Below are 21,891 nucleotides of genomic sequence, written 5' to 3' on the forward strand. Positions count from 1 at the left end.
TTGTCTTGAGGATTCAATAGGTATCGTGACATTGAGTTCAATGCTGGCCTTGTGCGAGGACATAGTCTAGACACTGTCCTTGTTTTGGGTCCATAAGCTCAGTAAGGGTCCATTTGCGCCATTCACTGGATCTTCCGCTGGTAGTAGGACAGACCCAGTCTCTTTCCTCATCTCGGTAAGATCGATTGGTTCCTTGCCCAACTCGCTACGCCACGGGGGAGCGCCCTGTGATGATCGAAAATATTAGCATTGATGACGTCCGGAATTCAATCACCGTAGGGACATACGTCTGGATAGACGCCGATATATCGATAGTCCTGGGTACTCTGCAAATTACAATGCCCAGTACCAGCAGGCAGGACAATTACATCTCCGACCGAGACATCAATTTTGGTGCCATGATCGTCGGGGTCAATTCCGCCACAGCCAACGAGAATTGTTGATTCGCCTTGGAAGACACCTGATACAGCATGTCAGACCCGATCCTGTGCTCCAAACCATGCCTAAATCTTCTCTCACCGTAGCACTCGTGGGTGTTTGGGTGAAAGTGGCGAACGTCAATATGGCCCCAAGTTCCCTTTTTTACCCAGGCGTGCGATTCGAGAAACTCGGTGGTTTTCTCCTCGGATATTGGCAGCGGCAGGCAATCTCGATAGATCAACACGGGTTTGTCACTGTTCGGGGCTCCTTTGTTGGGAGTCAGATGGTATACTTCTGGTTCATAAACCATTATTGCTAGTATTTGACGGATATTTCCGAGCAAAAGAAGTGGAAATAGGTGTTTAAGAGGAGAGCAATGAATTGTGGGTGTTTTGAGGCACTTCTGGTCTACTTAGATAAACTGATAGCATTGGTTTGACTGTCGACGTCAGTACAAAGCTTTGCCCGTTTGGCTATCGCAAGTTGCCCAATTCCGGATAGCAACTTCAGATTGCGGGGCAGTTGGAGATGATGTTCCCAGGGAAGAAGAACTGGGAACGCATTATAAGTACTTGAAAGCACTCCGTACCCAGCGTAGTGGGCTCGAGTGTGGCGGTGCTCTGGGTTGAGCGCTGGGCTGCCTTAGGAGGTTCTATCTTTGATCACAATGATTTCTAGAAATCTACAATGGCTCTACTTGCTGATCTAATTGACACAGTCATGAACCTTAACACTCAGCGAATATTGACACAAATCCCATGTTAATCATAGATCATACTTTGTAAAGCCCTTGAATGCAGGACATGAAATATGATTTCTCAGCAGGATTATTCCAAGTAGTCCAGATTATTGCGCAGCTTGAAGTGATGTTTATCCATAGTCAAAGAGCGGACATACTGAAACACCCATAGAAGATCCCCACGTAGGGTTACCCGGGCCGCTTTACCCCTCTGTGGGCGTTTTGATGGGCATAAGGCCAAGTGGCATAGTCTCGGTAGGGCGTAGGGCAGATTTTACTGAAGCCACCATCTTCGAGTGGCACCACATCGGCTCCCCTTGCTCGGCGCCTATTGGTAAACAAGACCTCCGTAGGATTCAATCTCCACCACATTCTTGCAGCCGCTACGAGTAGACATCGACAAAACCAGCCCCAATTAGCCCATCTGTCGCCGAGTGGTTTCAGCATTCCAACTTAGTTCAGCTAGAAACCTTGTTGCTTCTGAGGTCGACTGATGTATCACCATTGTCTCCCAAGCAACACGAATGGAAAGTACAAAATTGTCCCCAAATTCAAGTCGGCCCCTTGATTTTAGTTTCATTACACACCAACCTTCTTACAGTTAGGAACTCGTGATATGGAAATGCTTTGTCACCCGAACCCGCTGGTGTCGACAGATTGGGGGCTAAATTGATCCTGCCCATTTCCAGCATCAAACAAGAACAAGTGTGAGTTCTCGCACGCATTGGTCAGTCAAGAATGGGAGGCCTCAATGGTCTTCAACTCGCCGCCAGCATGCCTTGCTGACAGTCGCTGTCACATTGGTGTCACTGCTGACCATAGGCATTGCAACTATGGCTTGGTGTTGTGATCAGTAATAAAAAGGTCCAGCGCTACGGATCCTACAGGATCTTGCGGCTCCTTCTCCGCCACGATCAACGTTTGACGAAGGGTCCAGCCGCATTTGGTCTACATTAGCCTCTCAATCACGTTGCTCTTCGGCCAATACAAATGCATATTGTCTGGCCCCATCTCGCCTGTGGGATAGTGAATCCTTTAAATGCCTTAATTTTGGACAGCGCCGTTGCAACACCATGATCCTTCATGCCGCGGCCCGAATCCTTCGAAATGAAGAGACAACGTGGTTGTGGCATTTTTAAACTTCACCATGGCCAGGTACTGCCGGATTGCTCCTGCTGTCAACCACAGTCCACCTCACTTCAATCGTGAACAAAGACATCGAGAGTACTCTGGCACCATGAAAGGCTTCGACCAGTCCGCAGCCGAGGTTCCTCTCGTCTTTCGCAATGAGACCAGTGATGGCAGAGCCGTCAGTTCCAGCAATGGTTCCTTCGATCCCAAAGCTTCAGGTAGCGCCTGGTATTCATGTTGTTTCTCCTTTTCTAACGCCCGAGACAGGAAAGCAAGGATCGTGGAATCAACGCGAACAAAAGAGAAGCAACACCGGGATTTCGCTGACTCCATCTGGTCCATGGGAGCACAAATTGACCGACAAGTATCTTGGTGACGTTCCCAGCTCTTCCAACACCGTCAGATACTTCAATCGCCGTCGCCAGGCAAGGAGGGTCTTCATTGATTGTCTCATCATCTGGTGTGTGACAGCCTTTATCTGTGCTGTTCTGGCTAGCACCATGTACGGCTTCTCCACAATCACAAGAGGCATTACCCAGTGGCAAAAATATGGCTACAACGCCCTTGTGACAGGATGTTCCATCTCCCTTGGCCTGGCATTCGCTGCCCAGTTTAACCAATACGCCGAAATGATGAGGTGGAGGTTTCTTGCTGCCCAGTATCGCAACATGCGTGACTTTGAGCTGGTTCTTGGCTGTTCTAGCTATCGCAATACTCTACAAATCGCTTTTCGAGGATGGAGGCCAGGCACTTGGTATCCGACCAAGCAACAAATTGTCGCTCTGTGTTGGTTCTCCGTATTCGTCACTTTCAACGTCTTTGTCGCCTTGATTGGTCTGACATATTCTATCGACGTTTCCAACCAGTTCATGCACTTGGTTGCCGGTAAGCCACCGCACCCAGTTTCGAACTCTGTTGATTATTCACTAAAGGGCCACAGGTGAGATGGACGTTGCCAATCTACGATACATTGCCAGCGGGCAACAGCCAGATGACGGGGTGGACTATCCCCTTCCTTATCAACAAGCAGCAGCAAATCTATTTGGCCAACTAGGGCAGAACAGTTATGAACTCGGTGCTGATACTTACACTTTCGTTAACGCCAATCCCAAAGACAGAAAGAGTCAAGCGATTTCTACAAGATATATCACGACTGCTGCAACCTGTCAAGAGGTGGAGATTCTTCTCGGTGGACACGCTGGGTTCCGGGCCAATACAACTGAGGACCAGGATACAGATCAAGATACAGACCAGACACCAGACCAGACACTAATATGGGTGGACGAGAACGGCAATCAGCACACAGACGTGGTTAGCTCAGTGGCAACTGGGTCAACTACTTGGATGAGCAATACCACCATGGGTGGCTGTGGTCCACGATGTGCACAGATGCTCGCTCTCCAAACATCCGACATTCGCGTCGTTGACGATGTATCCGATTCGTTCATGCCCTCTCCTCGTCTCTGGGCGTGCAATAACACTCTAGAGCAAGTGACACACGCGGATCCGAACAACGAGGGGATCACTGATATTAACGCGCTTGAGATGCCAGACCTGCAGGCTTGGATATTTGCGGGAGCCATTGGATGGACCGGAGTTTGCAGCTCCGAAATCGACGAGAATGGCACTGAGAGGTGTGGTGACTTGCAGTATATCTTGTTCAATGGCGACACCCACCTCTCGCTGCCCGCCGATGTGACTGCCGAAGACGTCGCTGGTACGGTGGTGGGCTTCACCATCGGCGCGATAACCGCGTTCGACACAAATGGCCCTCGACAAAATCTGACCGGGTCAGACAGCCCGAGACCGGCGCAAGTGGTGGTGGTTAGGTGGCCATATGCAGGAGCCATTCTTGCCGGAATTCCGTTCGTCCAATTCGTCATGCTGCTGGGTGTTGTGTGGTTCTCGAGCAAGGCCGTCATCATTGAGCCAGGCTACATGGCTATCTCGCACATCCTCAAGCCCATCGTCGACAAGGTTGGTGAAGCAGGACCATTGCTCTCAATGGACGAGATGTCGGACCACATTGGAGACTACAATATTGCATATGGTGTGCGACCAGATCCCAATGATCCCGGACACCACGACAAGACATTTGTACGCAGTCTGGGTTTGATCGATGAAAAGGAGGGCTATGGATACATCCGTGGAAGTATGCCAGAGGGAAGATATGATTGATTGGGCTTTGCTCAAACATGAAGGAGTGCTTGGGATCAGTACTATGTTATGGGTGAAGAATTTACATTGATCGATATGCATGCGCACGTAGCAAGCGAGGTGTATGGTGTCAGTCGTTGGGCTCTCGAACAGAAATTCGAGACGAAGTGATATTCATTACTGTCAAGACAAGTTTCACAGCTCTTGGTTCAACAAGGACGAAACATAGAGAGTTGTTTACGCGTTCAAATGTGATCTCGAGATTCTGCTTGGGAAATTAATATAGTTTGGCACCACAGCGACCATTTTTCTACTCCTTCAACCTTCTTATGGACCCAGGCCTCAACATCTAGGAACCCCTGTATGATTGGCAGCACTCATGCCTTTTATTTCACGCTATTTAGAGAGGGGTCGGAACCTTCCTAGGGAAATAGTTTGGAAATGCCGATCGGTTTTTAATTGTAGGATGAGGGCGGTTCGTGCCTGTCGTGTTATCAGCAAACCGGCTTATTGACTGCACCTTGAACTCTAGAATACAACTAAAACATTGGAATACTAGGTCGATAGACTTTACAGTATCTTTAACTTCACCTTACAGTCATGCAGGAGGAAGACACAGATCCACAACTAGCACGTGATGACGTGCCAAGTGGTGACCAAAAGACAAGCACTGTTCAGCGCCAAAGCAAGCCATGAACTGATAGCTGAGAAACCCGCAAGAGATAACTGATGGGGAACCCAGAGCCCTCATTCCCGAGTACATACAGTTCCACTTGACCTGAGCCTTTCAATTCTCTGTTGTCGCCCACCGCAGGCGGCATAAGCCTGACGGAAGCTTCACCGCTCCTGGCCGCTCCATCTGATAAGCAACTCGTCGCGTGCGTCCGGGTGACGGTGTACTAATCACAAAACGCCCGTCATGGTGATGCCATCTTTTACCAAAAGGTACTACCACGCGCCGTACCCAGCGATTGACCCGGTTCGTCCAGAGCTTTCTGCAGATGGCAAAGTCGTGGTTATCACGGGCGGTGGTTCGGGCATTGGCCAAGCAAGTGCCCTGGCGTTTGCCAAAGCCCACGCAAAGGTGGTCGTGATCCTGGGCCGTCGCATCAATGCTCTACAAGAAACCAAGCACCTAGTTCAGCGCCTGGACGGTGGCCCCACCATCGCCACTTACTCGGTCGACATCACAGACGAACAAGCCGTGGGCGATTGTTTCCGAGACGTCACCTTTCGCTATGGACGCATCGACGTTTGTATCCATGCTGCAGCGTATCTGGCCGATAAGGGGACTATTAGGGATACAAAGTTGAGCGAGTTCTGGACATCGTTTGATATCGGAGTCAAAGGCACCTTCATCGTCCTTCAACAATTTCTCCATTATTGTTCTGAGCACTCCCCGCTGTTGGTGGCAATGAACTCTCTTGTTTCGCATCTAGCAGCCGTTCATGTCGATTCTGCCCCAGCCAGCTATGCCTCCAGTAAGATTGCCGTTGCCAAACTCATCGAATACGCTGCAGCCGAGAATCCTCATGTCAGATGCTACTCTTTGCATCCGGGTGTCATTGAAACAGATATGTTCCGCAAAAGCATCGCCATGATGCCCGAGGAAAAGCGAGAGAGCCAGCCGTTCCTACCCTTTGATGATGGTGAGAAATGGATATCCCTCGTCCACACAGTCAGCCCCAGGCTGGTTCTACCGTGATGCTAATTCAGCGTAGTGTCCTTACCCGCGTGTTTCGCGGTGTGGCTCGCTTCGGAAGAGGGGGCCATCATCCCATCGGGGAAATATCTATGGTCCAATTGGGACGTTGAGGAGTTGAAAGAGCGAGCCGACAAACTCAGAGAGGATCCTTTTGCGCTGATTCTGACGCTGCCAGGATGGCCATGGGCGTTTCCGGCAGAAGAGATTACCCCGGACTATAAAGCTGCAGCCAAGATGGCGAGGAGTCCCTGATGTCGGTTTTGGAGTTTTTTGACCCTCAGCAGTACTTTGGTCTTGGAGCATTCGGTGTTATGGAATCCCGTCTATGTCAATTCCCAAGAGGAGTCATCCAGATCAGGAAAAGACACATCAGCATTGCAAGAAAAGTCAGAGACGCTGTCGCTCCGACCGTGAACCGCCAAATTTCCGCGATATTGCGTCGACGGCGCATACACCAGCACAAAATCGTCAGTGGGGCTAAACTCGGCATCAACATCCTCAGATGATGTCCACGTGAAGGTTTGATCCGAGTCAAAAGCCTCTGTCAACGGTTCATGTGCCTCCCAGTCCTCATATTGTCCATCATCCCCCCAATCAAAGGAGCATTCCGCATCGTCAATATCTCCCCAGTCAGCAGCCAAGTCCTTGCCAGTACTGACTTCAAACGCCAGTCTTTTGGAACGCTGCTTTAAACGTGTGCCCATCGCCAACTGCACCCATTTCACTGCATGCTTCTCCCTCACTCTTCTGCCCTTGTGATGCCTTCGATCCAGGGGCCAGATATCGCCACTGCAATCCTGGTACATGTCACGCTTGGTATAAATCCTTGGCTTCATGAGCTGTGGCATTGTCACCAAAGGAGCACAGGAGGAGTACCAAGTCTCGTCAAACTGGGACACATTGTCGGAGTCACGAGGACAGAGGGCGTAATAGCGCTGACCAACCCATTTGGGGTCCACACTCCGATAGCCATAATATTTGTTTGATAGTTTGGCATTTCGATTGTGCTCGCGCTGGAGGGACCTCAGATCTCTGTGAATCGGTGGCGAGAGAGCGATACTGGATTCGAATGATTGATCCATTTTCTCAGACCTGACGTCTGAAGTGGAGGTGGTTGCGATGATTCAGGAGAGAATTTACCAGCGTTCAAGATGACGAGCACTTTTATGCCCATCGCCCCGAGTCTGACTGTGTTGAATATCGTCAAGCCCAGTTTGTATGATGACTCATTCAAGTTAGCTGGACAAGAAGGACCCAAGGGCTGCTTGATTGGCTTGATTTGTGGCCGTTCAAAATATGACTCGTGGACATTGTAGGCCACAATTTTGATGGAAGCGGCCTGTGATTTCACGACAAGGTTTCTGGTTATTTTTGCCTGGCATTCCTCATTTTTCAGCTCTATCATCTCCTTCACTCATCACTCTGGCCATGCGGTCCAGGTGAGAAAAGGGAAAAATCTTCTCACTGGAGGTGTAGTCACCATAACACCACCTACCGAAGGATCGAGCTTTTGAGGCGCTGCCTAAAACACGCCGAGTTGGTTAGGTGGGGAAACCAGAGATGCGTACTTTGGGGTTAGTGCCTGGAATTCGTGGCCCATGACCACCTGGACTAACCTTCCCCCAGTGACGAAACAGCCTTGCAGGAAGAAGATATCTTCTTCCTAAGCTTTTGGCGAAGAAAGAAGCAGGGATCAAGATGACAAGAATACAGGCATAGCTCGAAGTTCATCGTGGCCCTGAGTTCATTCTATTCGCCCCTTGACGAGCTTCCAGGCGTTTGTTTTTAAAAAAGTATGAACCCCATCCAGTTATGTTTCGTAACACTAGATATTTGGGAAGGTTTATATGAAGATAAAATCAAGAATACTTTGAAGTTGTGAAGCATCAGTATTGGAGACATAAGGGTTCGTTAAATAACCGTAATCATAGGGGATCTCCACCTTGAACGCCGTTCCTCGGCACACTATTATACATTCGTTTGATTAATTCAATTCCAGTTGGCTGAAGATAGTCTCAAATTTTCTCTCGCTTTGATCGTATCGATTTGATCTCCAATGCGTATATTGGTAGGTATTTCGGGTATGGTGTCGTTTAGACGGTGTCGTTCATCTTTCGATTCACAACCGACCTGCCGCGCCACAAGACCAGACCGTTGAGGACGCTGCCGAATAGGAAGGTAAAGAGTTCGACGATACTGAGAGCCATAGCAACTCTTAATCCCGTGCCTCTTTCACGACCAGTCACACCAGCGACAGCAGCCCAGAGGACAACAAGAGCAGCTTGCCATGCAAAGGTCGCAAGAATGACCAAACGTCGAGCCGGTGGGCGAATCGCCAAGTATCCAAGCCCTAGACATGTGGCAATGGTAACAACTGCGATGACGATTGAGTAGACCTGGTTTATTGGTCAGTAAGGCTTTATCTGCCAAGATATCCTTATGGGCGTTGGGAATATCGCGTTGGCACGTTTCGAGGTCGTCAACTTACAGCTGCTGTGAATGAGAGCCGGGTAAATCTAACTCCCACAAGACCAAGAACGACAATAGCGCAGGCGGTCTGAAGGCCCACCAATGCTAGAGTGGCTATCGCCGAAATGGATAGTCGTCCACGCGATCGGGTTCCGTCCATTTTGATCGGTATAAATAGTGATTGATATTGGGTCAAGGAGAACGTAGACGAGTGGTCGGAGGATCAGTAAGTCTGACAACTATGGTTTTATGTCAGGCGTCGTATGGGATTGAGAGTTTGACAAAGGTGAAAAGTGAGGTCTGTTTGCCATTGGGATCCCGCCAGAGTTTATAGCCAGCAAACAAGTTATGTAGAGAGTCATGGGGACTGGTCAGTCAACAATGCGTCATACCAAGGCTTGTGCCACGCACCCATTGAAATTTCTTTCACTCGTCTGGCTGTGCTCCTCGCCCAAGAGGCTTGTCGCTGCTCCGAGCCTCATGGATAAAACCTCCGACTCGCACTCGCGAGTGCGGGATACCCAACTCCCAAGATCTCCATACTTGGCACCTGCGCGGCTGACGTAACGGTGGCAAGGCTCGCCATGTTTCAAAATATGATGATGCTGACCACATAATGTCGTACTAGAATACATGGTGTCGAATGACAATTAGGGAAAATGGGTCTAAATTAGGTGGGTGGCTACTTATTGATGTGAGTATATAAGACATGAGTTCTATTCTTCACGAGGCTTGCGGTCTTGTATTGTTTCGGGGTAGCCATAGCAAGCGGAGTCTGAGCGCCTAGCCATGACTTTCTCGGTGTCTCCTTGCCGTGGTAATGATATCAAGATCTGTAGAATCAGCCTCGAACAGGGAATGGTGGCATATATCATGTCAAAGAGGATTGCCTGATGGCGCACATCATGGCCCACTATCATGAGGTTGGTATCGTATTCGTCATAGAGTATTCGTAATTCTTGGTCGCGAGCTCGATTTGTCTTGATTATCGCTGATTCACTGGTTACCCTATGACCCCATACATATCCTTCTCTGCTAGCGAGTATAGAGGGTTTTGGTGACACGTTGGCTATCAAACAGTAGACTTATAGCACAGAGGTCTATTTCGTAACCATAGGCCATTTGTGGCTTGGTCATTCCAAGAATCAGGCCTCGACCTAACTGTGTCGTGGCATTGTAGCAAAAGCAATTGGAAAATACGACAACTTTTCCTTCGAGAAATCCTTTGAGCGGGTCTAAGATACTCAAAATCTCCATGACGGGATAAAAGGCTGGCCAGGTAGTCAAGTTGGTCGTCGCATAGCACCGTCTTAGTGGCTTTCGCATAGCGCGGTTAGTTTGACGATTCTCATCGCGTCTGAATGTTTGGTCCTACCCATTTGTCTCAGAGTAGGCATTCCAAGAAGCTGCTCACACAGTCCAAAACCGGATGGGCAAACGACCAACGATATCCCAATGTACCCGAAAAGACCATAGGCTGTTCTCCTTATTAGATAAGGCGAAACGGATCCCTTGGGGGTGCTCTCCCGCACGGAAGATGCTTAAGTCCCGCCAAGTAAGGTCTATACGCCTGAAGAATGCTTAATAGGCACGACCCCTATGCCTTAACACGATACCTATGGCATCTATAGCCAAATAATCACTAACTCCACAACTATTCATCCCACAAGATGATCAACATGAGTTCAGTGGCCTGTCGAATCCTCCAGGATTGTGACACCCGACAGACGAGTCTAGGGTGCTTTCTAGGTGCGACGTAGCCACTTAGAGCCGAGGGACATGACACGCAGGCTCTCCTGCTCAGCTCTCAGCCCCCAACATCCTCTCTATAAGCGGCTTAGCTTGAGACCACGAACCTCCTAAAGTCAGAAAGAACAACAGACGAAGTTCCTTCATGGTTTGTCGTTATTCGTTACTGCCATCTCATTCATCCACATCACGAGATGTGTAGTTGTCCTTACAAGCAACGTTGTATAGGATTGCGACACTGTCAATGGGCAATAATCACATCGCCTGTTACTTGGCCATTATAAGTTGGCGATTCCTAAAATGGCCAGGATCCATCGCTATTTCCTAGTTTTGGCCATCTTCTTCACCTTTGTCCTCCTGGTCGGTTTGTTCTTTGGATGGAATGATCAGGTCCCCAGTTATCTACGCGACAACCACTTCAGTCTTGGGTTGAGTCGGCCTGCCCCTGCTGCTCCTCCTCCTCCTCCCAGGCTGCCAGAAGTTCATCCCATCGAGTACCTCGTCTCTAATGCACGCGACTCGTTTTCACAGGTGACCGCTCGCCAGTCTCAAACGCTGGAGGAAGCAGTCCATGAATATCAACGCCGGTACGGCATAAGTCCGCCACCCAACTTCGACAAATGGTACGAATTTGCCGTGAGCAACAATGTCCGCCTCATCGATGAATATGACACGATCAACGACTTGCTTTTGCCCATGTGGGCATTTTCTCCATTTGCAATCAGGCAAAAGGTGAAAAAGGCCTTTGGAGGCAACGACTTTGTCCTTCAAGTATCGATTCGTGAGGGCAATGTCGCTGGTTATTACAACAAAGGTACCAACTGGAGGTTGAAAATTATTCGCAACACGATTCAAATCTTTGCCGAGTGGCTGCCAGACATGGACATGGTATTCAACATGCACGACGAGCCTCGCGTCATCATTCCCCACGACGACCTGGCCCGCCTAGTGAAACGTGGTCGCGAAGTGAGGAAAACTGTAGGAAAAGACGAATCCTCGGTATCAAATGTCTGGTCTTCGCCGGCCAAGGACCTTATTCAAGGCTTCTACAACACCAGCATCATCAGGCCGTTCAACGAGTACCCTCACCAATTCACTTGGGCGATTTCACGCTCTTCATGTCCTCCAGACAGCCCTGCTAGATCATTGGATCTGGACGGCCATCCCGCGGACGACGACACTACTCCATACATATACCCCCCTCTCAATTTTGTACAAAATCACACCTTAATGACCGACATCTGTCAAATGCCTTCACTGGAAAACACCTATGGTTTCTTCAACAAGCCCAACGCCTGGAGCGTGAGCCATGACTTTCTCCCGATCTTCTCACCGAGCAAGATTTCATCCTTTTCGGATATCCTCTACCCGGCGCCGTGGTATCTGCAAGAAATGGTGTCGATTGATGATGCCAAAGATCTGCCGTGGGAAGAAAAAGCCGATCTTCTGTACTGGCGAGGAACCACCACTAGTGGCTTCTCAGAGCAGGGAGTCTGGCCGCGACAGAACCGTCAACGATTCATGACTCAAGCGGAGAAGCCGGGCCGTGAGCACATCTTGAAACTAGATCCAGACCGTGAATTGGGTTGGCAACTTGAGGAGACGGATCGAAGCACCCTTCAACATTTGTACAACACCCATTTCACTTTCATTGGGCAGACCTCAAAGGAGGATCACGACGCGCAGAAGAAATTCTTCGACGTTCGAAAGGATGAAGATTTTCAGAACGTCACTCTGTATAAATATCTTCTGGACCTGGATGGGAATGCTTTCAGCGGCCGGTTTCACGCTTTCCTCGGCAGTCATGGGCTGGCGGTGAAAATGGCTCTGTTTCGTGAATGGCACAATGAAGTCATCATGCCGTGGGTCCATTATATTCCTCTCAACCTCTACGGCAGTGATCATTTCGAGGTCATGCGCTATTTGACCCAGGAGTCCAAAGGCCAGGAGCTGGCTGCAGAAATCGCACGGGAATCCCGCGCTTGGGCCCACAATGTCCTCAGACAGGTCGACATGCAAGCCTATATCTTTCGATTGTTGTTGGAGTGAGTTGATCCCCATAATCGTGTCAACCGTATCTGTGCGCACCAACTGACAATTCTTCAACTACAGATATGGCCGCTTGTCTGACGACAATCGCGCCAACCTTGGCTTCACATTGCCCTCCCCTGATTCTTAGCCACTTGCATACCTAGATACTCATATGCGATGACTTTCTCTCGGTTTGACCATGATCTTTTTTTGTTCAGTCTCGATTTTGACTACGCAGTCCGGCTCTTCGTGACGACTTATTGGCCAAAGGCGCACCACTGCCTTGGCCCTCGTCTAGTTTTCTCTTCTTCGAGGCGCCTGTAACTGCATCGCTCTTCTTTGGTTGTTTCTCGGTCTCAACTTTTGTTTGTACAGATGTAGATTTGACCTTGTTCCCAGCCAGTGTGTTGACCATGTTATTGATGCGTTTTTCGCGTGTCTGGGGTAGTCCTGTGTGCAGACGCTGTAGCAAGACAAACCTGTCTTGTTTTCCTAAGCTCTCGAATTTCGCCGCAGCCGCTGGGCTTGCCGCCAAAGCAGCCAACAAGTCATCTGGAGCAGTTATGGTCGCTGCGCCGGCATATGCGCGATCCCAGCGACCGTCAGCCTTTGCAGCTTCAACGGCGGCTAGTCCTGCCGGGCGCATGCGCCCTTGCTCTTGCAGTCTAGAGACCGTGTTGACATTTTTCTGCGACCACATGCTCTTAGGGCGGCGGGGTTGGTACCGAACCACCCAGTACGTCTCATTTAGGCTGAAACCCTGCGCGTCAATCCATCCGAAACATAGAGCCGTCTCGACCGCCTCGGCCGGTGTGATGGAGGGAATGCCCGAGGCTTTCTTCGCGAGTTTTACGTAGATCCCTTCCGTTGTTGCGTGTTCACGGTCGAGAAAAGCCTCGAAATCGCTGGCGCTTGCAAACGGGAGGACAGGGCGGTCTGTAGGTTCCGGTCGAGTGGGCATAGTCTCGGAAGTCGAGGTCTTGCTGGCCCTACGGCGATTGAGAGAGGCGATTGGAATCGGAGGACATGAGAGTAGAGAGAGGTGGTATGGGAAAGCGAGAGGAGACCTCAGCCGGCAGCCTAGTGCATTGTAACTTCGTGGAAAGTGTCGAAGAAGGACTCTTAACATGAGAACGGCGACATCATTCCTAATACCGTACTCCTAAGTTAGGAAGTATAGAATCAGGTCGTGCTTGATCAAGCCCAGCGAAAGTGACACATTGTAGTCAGTGGGGAAGCTTGAGAGGACAAGGCTATGCTTCAGCCTTATGGAGTCCTTTGTTAGACGTGCAACTCCCACGTGGAAGGAGCGGGGGTCCACCCCCCGAAAAGAGGGAAGGAACGTCCCGGTTGTTGGTGGTAGGAAGGAGTGGCCATCGTCACTCCCACTCTTAACAATCATCTCAATCCGCCTCAAACTTGGTAGATACTCGTGTAGTGACTCTATAACATGATCCTACAGAGCGAAGCGGAGTAGGTTCTACATTAAGTTTAGTTTCTTACTATAGGAATATCTGGCATCCGGATAAACTCTTACGTGATATGTCTACTGGCTGAGAATAAATCGTGGCGCTGAATGATTAGATACACGCGAGTTGCGATCCCGTGATCCGGAATAACTCTCTGAATTTATCCGAGTAATCTTGGAGTTCCCTAGAGAGAGTGCCCTAGAGAGAGTGCCCTAGAAAGAAGTGCTATGTGGAGGGTGCCCTAGAGAGAGTGCTATAGAAAGAAGTGCTATATGGAGGGTGCCCTAGAGAGAGTGCCCTAGAAAGAAGTGCTATATGGAGGGTGCCCTGGAGAGAGTGCCCTAGAAAGAAGTGCTAATGGAGGGTGCCCTGGAGGCTAGAGAGAGAATATAGGAGTGATTTCTAGAGCTCTGTAGGCGACGTAGCGTTAGTTGTAGCTGCTACTCGCTACGTATCCTTTAAGTCTTGCCCTATTCTGTATAGCTATGTACAGTTCCTTGGATGAGGAGAGAACGAGACCCCTGTTCACCAGGATGACCCCCATACATGGTAACCATCCCAGTTCTTTACGTCAGAAAGCCTCGCCTGACGTAGTGCACACCACTCCATGACATTGCATCTTTCATCATCATCCTCTGATCACTAAGCTTGACGTGCTTGACTACTCTTAAAATCCGCCGATTCTCAGACTCCATATTTGCTTGTCTTGTACAAGATGGTCAAAGTCGCAGAGAACAGAGTCATTGACCTCGATGTCTTTCCAGGTGACCCCAAGGGCGACAGGCTGGCAGAACAAACCAGGTATGCTCCTACCCTTTCATCTGTAGTAGAATGCGAGACCCTTTAAGTGTATGACCTAAATTGACTTGGTCATGAACCCAGGACTGCCATTGCTGGCAAAGTGCCCCAATCTGAATCGGAAGGTGTTTCCGCCAACGCTCAGAACGCCGTCACTGCCCTCGGTGGTACTTTAGGAGGCGGACTCAAGGGTGTAGTTGACACTCTCGGCAACACAGTTGTAGTCGTAGGTGAGGGCCTGACAGGGACTGTTCAAGGTGTTGGGGACGGGTTGGGAAGTACGGTTCAATACGTCGGTGGGACTGTTGGTGCAGGTGCTGGAAAACTAGGTGCCGTCATGTCGGGCAAACAAGGTGAGCACGGTGAGATATCCACCTTAAATCCTCATGGTCGGACACGAATCTGCCACACAGACTTAGACTGACAAATTTCCTCCCCAGATGAAGCCGTAGATGTGCAAAAACAGAACCTGCAAAAGGCGGCGGGCAAATCAGAGGAGATCGAATCAGATCTCTCTGCCACTGTCCAAAAGCACAGCAAGGATGCCAATGCAGCGGCCAAAGAGACGGCGAAGCACACAACACATCAAAGTGGTGGGCTCGAGGACCAGGCTGAGGACAAGGTGGCTGGAGTTTCATCCTTATCGTCGTGATCAAACACAGACACCGCCAGCTTTTGAAGTCTGATTTTATTGATTGCCATCAAACACCTTCTTCCCCGCAAACCATGTTTGGACAAGCTTTGCTTTTAGAAGATGTTGTGGTTCCCAGTCAAAATCCAACACGACAAAGTCGGCCTTCTTGCCCACCTCGAGTGTTCCAGCCAATTTGTCGCTGAAACAAGAATAGGCAGCCCCTCGAGTTGCTGCAGAGATGGCATCCAATAAAGGTAGAGCATACTGCTCATTGAACGTGTCTTGACAATCTGGTTCCCTGGCCGATTTCCTCGTTGTAGCCACGTAGAGATTCTGCAATGGCAGATTGGGGGCCGTAGGGGCATCCGTTCCCAGAGCAATCACAGCTCCCTCATCGAGAAACTCGCGATATGCAAACGCTCGTTGTCTTCGATCCTTCGACAGCAACTTATCCCACTCCCGGGTGATGGCCGGGTCGGCATGAACGGCCTGGACGGATGCGGTGATGCCATTCTGCTCGAGTCGTTTCGCGTCGCCAGGCGAAGTGACTTCAAGATGCTCAATGCGATGGCGATTCCCCTTGGTGGCTGAGGCTTCCAAGACATCGATTGCCAGTTTCACCGTCGCGTCTCCAATCGCATGTAGCGCACACTGCAGGCCCGCAGCATCAGCTCGTTTGACCACCTCCGTCAAATGGACTTTACTCCACAGAGGGTCGACAGAGACGCCATTGTGCGAGTAAGGTTGTAACAGGGATGCAGTACATGCATCGACCACACCATCTCCAATGACCTTGATGCCTGTAATTCTCAAACTCGGCGAAGTGTCGAGATTGTATTGTCTGGCCAAATCGATCGCCCTGTCCACCTGTTTGAGATTCTCCTCAGTAGTCTTGGAAGGATATATCAACCAATGAGCGACAATTCGAATCAATAGTTTCTCGGTTTTTGTAAATTCCACCAGCGCCTCCCATGCATTCTCATCCATCGCCATCTCCACCACACCAGTGTACCCGGCACTGTTGTATGTCGTTATGGCGTTACGGATCCAGGCCTTTTTCTCGTCCATCGTCGCCGCACGCGCTAGATGCGGCCATACAATTGTCACGGCTGCCGCCTCGCTCAACAGTCCAGACGGATTGCCGTTGTTGTCGCGATGGATCATTCCACCTTCCGGGTCCGGCGTGTCCTGGACGTTGAGCTCGCGCAACGCGGCCGAGTTGACCCACGTGGAGTGCAAATCTTTGGAGTCGATGAAGATGGGCCGCTGCAGCTCGTCCAGGTCATCTAAATCGCTAGCCAGCGCCTGATGATCCGTCATGAAATGCATCCACGATTTGCACATGATCCGCGATTTGCTGTGATCCGCCGCCGCGGCTGCCCTGATGGTGGAGCGAATGTCCTCGAGCGAGCGGCAGTGTTCCAGATTGACCTTTTCCAGAGATTGTCCAAACATCAGCAGGTGCATGTGCCCGTCGATGAAGCTGGGGAGAAGTGTTTGTTGATTCAAATCAATTGTAGTCGTGTCGGCATGGGATTGTGCCGAGACGACAGCGGCGTCAGACTCGCTACCAATGTATGTGATTTGATCATCAGAGATGATCATGCATGATGTAGATGGGGTACAGGTCGAGTTTGGAGAGCTTTTCGTATCAGTCCCCGTGAAGAGTCGGGCATTTTTGAAGATTGTCTGCCCCATTATCGCTGCTTTGAGTGGTCCAGAAAAGGTACAGTAGCTTCAGAAAGACTTTTGAATGCTTAAGATGTAAACTATGCACCAACCGAAATGCAGGAATCAATATCAATACAAATGATGAGGAAATGACCAAGATTGTAAGCAAGACACAATTGCCATGGAAAGTAAAATTCGAAAGGGAAAAAAAATCCAAACATAATGCTTAGTTTCTCGATGTGCTTCAAGTCTGGGCCAGAGTGAAGATCCTCAACCGCAGACAAGGCTGCCTCTCAAATCGAGATTTCGCTATCACTCACGAGGCTATCGCGGTAAGGCTATACTACCTATGGTTAGTGGCCGTTCTCGAAGGCTCTTAGGGATTTCATTGGACTTAAGGGTCCAACCGTGCCCCTCAGTGCCTAGAGATGGTCGAATCTCTGGGAGGTGGGGGGGTTAGAGGAGGGGCGAGTGCCCACCAAAGGGTCTGTGAAGGTTACATACATAGGGAAGATGAAGCATGCACAAACTAATGACTTTAGGTCAATACACTGCCTATGTAATTACAGGCATGTAAGTAAGTAGTTATGCCTCATGTCTGAGGGATATCACACAATGCCTTAAACGAAGAGAAGCCAGGCAGAACGGTTCCAGGGTCCTTAAATCCCACTCTATGGACCCATTAACTTATAGGGCAGAGATAAAAGGGCTTTGACCCCTCTGGCTCAGACGCTTATATTTGAAAGACACCCACTCATCCCATCCTTTCATTACTACAGTACATTCGCCCAGACCATGATCCATTTATCCATGAGAGGGTTTCCTCTACCCTCAAACCCAAGACCAACACAACTCAGACTTTCCACTGCGTCACACACCCTCACGGAGGTCAAAGCCACGCCCTCCGCACTGTAAAGTGAAGCCCAGCAAACTTGTCGCTGGAGTTTATTCGCCCGTGGCTTTCAATTCTGGCTAAATACATCAGCCGCTAAACGGATTTGGGCATGATGCCGATGGGTTATAGCCATCCATATTGGCCCATATAAAACAGATGTTTGACCACCATCAAAGGAATCGACATGTCTGTCTGTTGGGGTGTGGTTGTTATTGAAATAGTCATCACTGGTGTACGTTGATAAATATAAAATAGTTTCACCAGACCGTCAAGCGGACGAGAACGACGAGGTTGTGCCTCGAAACCAAGGATTCAATTCAAACCCTCTGCCCATCACAACATCAACATCAACACCACCATCATCCACTCCTCATGACGGACTCTGCGAAAATGGCACCAGAACCACTAGTCACTCACATCTACACAGCCGACCCCTCGGCCCACGTCTTCGAGGGCAAGATATACGTATATCCATCTCACGTAAGTCCATACCCCCCCCCCCCCCCCACAATCCCCTCATACCCAATGGCAATATCCCTAACAAACCCACCCCCCCCTCCGACAGGACCGAGAAAACGACATTGGATTCAACGACAACGGCGACCAATATGACATGGTCGACTACCACGTATTATCCTTATCCGAGATTGGCGGCGCCGTGACCGACCACGGCGTGGCACTAACCGCTGCCGACGTGCCATGGGTGTCGAAACAACTATGGGCGCCCGACGCAGCCTTCATCGACGGGAAATACCTGTTATATTTCCCTGCCCGCGACAAGGAAGGCATCTTCCGAATCGGAGTTGCCGTGAGCACCGACGGCCCCGCCGGACCGTTTGTCGCAGACCCAGAACCCATTCCCGGAAGTTTTTCCATCGATCCGGCTAGTTTCGTCGACGATGATGGCCAGGCTTATCTCTATTTCGGCGGGATCTGGGGCGGCCAGTTGCAATGCTGGGTGGATGGGAAGTTCGACGATTCCATGTCTGGACCGCAGGAACCAAAGGGGAGTGATGTTCCCGCATTGTTGCCTCGTGTGGCTAAACTGTCTGCCGATGGACACACCTTTGCCGACGAGGTCCGAGAAGTTCAGATTCTAGATGAGAGTGGGAACCTCCTGGTTGCAGATGACCACGATCGTCGGTTCTTCGAGGCGGCTTGGGTCCATAAGTACAATGGAAAGTACTATTTCAGCTACTCGACTGGCGACTCTCACTTTCTGGCCTATGGGATTGGAGATAGCCCGTTGGGCCCTTTCACTTATGCTGGCCGCTTCCTTGAGCCGGTTGTTGGTTGGACTACTCATCATTCGATCGTTGAGTTTCAGGGCAAATGGTATTTGTTTTACCATGACTGTGAGCTGAGCAAGGGCGTCAGTCATTTGCGCTCTGTCAAGGTTCGGGAAATTGTGTATGACGATCAAGGCAAGATCAGTTTGGCCGAGAAGCAATAGTTTGGTGGGATATGACCAACTCAATGTTCGCCAATGGCCTTACACCAGCGCCTAATGAAGCGATAGCGTTTCTAGGCTGAATCTACACTGGATAGTCATCGTGTCTTCACACCTAATCCATGCGTAGCCAATGAACCCTCATGGGTTCAATGGCAAAGCTCGATCCACTGCTCCACAACACTCTCCATGTCATATGCAACTCCCCATTGAGCGCAAAGACATCGAAACAGTTTATGGATCGAATTCAGCTCATACACAATGTTGCGTGAGGTTCCACTTGAACCGTATAAGGTGTCTCCACGAATGTATCTTGACGTGTCTGTCTCTGTGCTTGACGATGCAAGATCATTCGAAAGCTCCGATAGCGCTAGATATGAAGTTTGCTTGGATTGCGCCCTGTCGGTCAGAGCATCCTGCCATACCACTGTACAAGGGATTTTGTGCACTGCTTGGCCTGCTAGGGCCAACACGGAGTAGATTGTCGCAGCGGTAAATAGTGCACTGGGCATATTTATTGTATGAGCTCGACCCCGGGGCAGTTGTTCTACAATTTCCTGAATGGTCATTGCATGGAGAAGTGCAGTTCGAGCCGCAGGCGTCGTGGCCCAATTTGCGAGATCAACACTGCTCTTTGGCCGTTGTGCATTTCGCCAAATGTGTTGGTCGATGTCGTGATCAGAACACAAAATGCGACACAAACCAGAAGAATCGATAATCGTATCGATGCAGATTGAATGCCAACGAAGCAGCGTTTCTAGTCGATCGGCTGCTGTGAGGGACACGTTCATGCTGATGCTTTCGTATACCTTGTTTAAAGCATGTCGAACTTCACCTCTTGTCGGTACTCCCACTGCTGTCTCTTCCGCATCATCATCAGATATCAGCGACTGCAAAGCTTCGAGAATGACTCTGTAAGAAAAGGCTGACAGAGAAGCACTTTGCCAACCAACCTCCCCGGTTGGTTTAAAGAGTTGACGAAGGATCGTCCGGAAAGAGATTGTGTCTTTTGAATATGACAACTGCATGGATGAAATCCACTCATCTGCAGTATTCGCTTCGAACGCAGGTTCCGTACTTGGCAAAATCAGTTGGTTTGTCGCATGACGTATTGACGTTGGTTCTCCTGACATCTGGGAAATGAGACCATCGAGCATGTAGTGAGCTAACAGTGCTCTCTGTTGTATCTCACGTGCGACCCAGGTCCGCCATTTGTGATCTTTTTCGGAATCGCTCGCATTCAGTGGAGGAACCGTACTCAAGTCGAATGGCTCACTCTCAAACATGCCGCACCGCCGTGCCCAAGTAAAGGCAAGTGAGTGGAAGGAATGGCTTGTGTTTCGAATTGCCCTGTTCCTCGACAATGCACCATATAGCTGGCTCAGAACTGCTGCGAGCAGTAGTTGGACCCCATCACAAGCATCATACTGACCTCGTTGAACAATTAGGTTCTGCCAAGATGTTGCGATTGCTGTATGTGCAAGGTGCCACAAGGCTTCTCCTTTTGCGATTGCATCTTTCGGGCCAAGATATAACGATCCGATTGCAATGGCATTGAGTAATACTGTCCGCGCACTATCTCTAAAGATAAAGGTGGCTCGGTGGAGAATGGGGAAAGTGGGAATGAACTTGACAAAGAACATGTGCAAACACTCATCGAGGAAGACTGAAGTTATGGAATTGCACTTGGCAGCCGCTGTCACACTGGATGACTGTTTGATGTGTCAGAGGACAGGGCGATCAACATTTGGAGTGTCGTGAAACCCACCAGATTTGAAATCATTTTGCTCACATCGTGAACTGCTTGAGTGTTTCCTCCGGATGGTATCATGCCGATAGAAGGTGGACGTTCATCGAAAGACCGAGGGGTGCCGAATGTCATCTCGCTGGGCCCCGGACTGGCAGAAAATGGCAGTGTACCAAGAGGGGTTTGCCACTGACTGGAAATGTCAGGGGAGATGATTGTTTGAAAGAGGTTTTCTGAATCAGGCCAAATCAGATCGAAGTCAATGTCCGCTGTTACTTGAGGTATTGAAGGAGGGTTGCTTTCGGGGCCCGACGTCTCATTTGTGAGCGCTGGGCCGTGGTCTGATGGTTTGAACTGCCCCTGATCATTTTCGAAATGTGAAGATACTTCGTCAATGCTTTCAGGTGTAATAGGCTTAGTCTTCTTATGTGGACTCCGAGTTTCGAACTCATTTGGGGTCGTTTGCCGTGATCGAGTATGGAGTTTGCAGTGGCGAGCGAGAGAATCCTGGCGACTGAAACACCGTAGACAGTTGGTACATTGAAATGGCTTTGACCCAGTATCTGAAGAAGGGGATAACTTGTTAGACTGTCATCGAGCATTTCCACACTTTTGCCGTTTCCCTACTCATTCCTTTTGGAGTTTACTCACGGCATCTTTCGTGTCTCTGTCAAAATTTAGTGCTAATAGGGATAAATGGATCTGTTCAGACATACTCTCAAATGCTCTCCCTTGTTGAATGTCCTGTGACAGGATCGGCACTTCAACTTCGAGATATTGTCCATCGCCGGGGTCACAGGTAGGCCATCGAGCCTTGAGTCCATGT

The 21,891-nt window shown here is 49.8% G+C and overlaps 5 protein-coding genes across 6 annotated transcripts; 3 read left to right on the plus strand and 2 right to left on the minus strand.

Moving 5' to 3' along the window:
• PV10_02900 (uncharacterized protein) lies at positions 1-771 on the minus strand. The gene is made up of 3 exons (XM_016367278.1): positions 520-771; positions 288-460; positions 1-225 (listed from the first exon to the last, which is right to left on the minus strand). Exons 1-3 carry the CDS (start codon positions 728-730, stop codon positions 67-69), a joined length of 543 nt encoding a protein of 180 aa, XP_016226796.1. The 5' UTR covers positions 731-771; the 3' UTR covers positions 1-66.
• Positions 772-2,234: 1,463 nt separating this feature from the next.
• On the plus strand, positions 2,235-4,682 carry PV10_02901 (the record flags this gene model as incomplete). Of its 2 annotated transcripts, XM_016367279.1 has the most annotated exons (3): positions 2,235-2,508; positions 2,558-3,175; positions 3,231-4,682. In XM_016367279.1, the coding sequence occupies exons 1-3, from the start codon at positions 2,307-2,309 to the stop codon at positions 4,466-4,468; spliced, it is 2,058 nt and encodes a 685-aa protein (XP_016226797.1). In that variant the 5' UTR covers positions 2,235-2,306. The 2 variants fall into 2 exon arrangements, with proteins under 2 accessions (XP_016226797.1, XP_016226798.1); XM_016367280.1 differs by having other exon boundaries at positions 2,235-3,175; positions 3,231-4,468.
• Positions 4,683-10,556: 5,874 nt separating this feature from the next.
• PV10_02902 (uncharacterized protein) lies at positions 10,557-12,591 on the plus strand. Its single transcript, XM_016367281.1, has 2 exons — positions 10,557-12,415; positions 12,483-12,591. The coding sequence occupies exons 1-2, from the start codon at positions 10,671-10,673 to the stop codon at positions 12,547-12,549; spliced, it is 1,812 nt and encodes a 603-aa protein (XP_016226799.1). The 5' UTR covers positions 10,557-10,670; the 3' UTR covers positions 12,550-12,591.
• Positions 12,592-12,615: 24 nt separating this feature from the next.
• On the minus strand, positions 12,616-13,362 carry PV10_02903 (uncharacterized protein; the record flags this gene model as incomplete). The annotated part of the gene is made up of 1 exon (XM_016367282.1): positions 12,616-13,362. The coding sequence occupies one exon, from the start codon at positions 13,360-13,362 to the stop codon at positions 12,616-12,618; it is 747 nt and encodes a 248-aa protein (XP_016226800.1).
• A 4,710-nt stretch (positions 13,363-18,072) lies between these two features.
• PV10_02904 (uncharacterized protein) lies at positions 18,073-19,412 on the plus strand. Its single transcript, XM_016367283.1, has 2 exons — positions 18,073-18,348; positions 18,434-19,412. Exons 1-2 carry the CDS (start codon positions 18,241-18,243, stop codon positions 19,319-19,321), a joined length of 996 nt encoding a protein of 331 aa, XP_016226801.1. The 5' UTR covers positions 18,073-18,240; the 3' UTR covers positions 19,322-19,412.
• Positions 19,413-21,891: the final 2,479 nt, after the last annotated feature.

This window comes from Exophiala mesophila, assembly GCF_000836275.1.
Source record: "Exophiala mesophila strain CBS 40295 unplaced genomic scaffold supercont1.2, whole genome shotgun sequence".
NCBI classification, from domain to species: domain Eukaryota; kingdom Fungi; phylum Ascomycota; class Eurotiomycetes; order Chaetothyriales; family Herpotrichiellaceae; genus Exophiala; species Exophiala mesophila.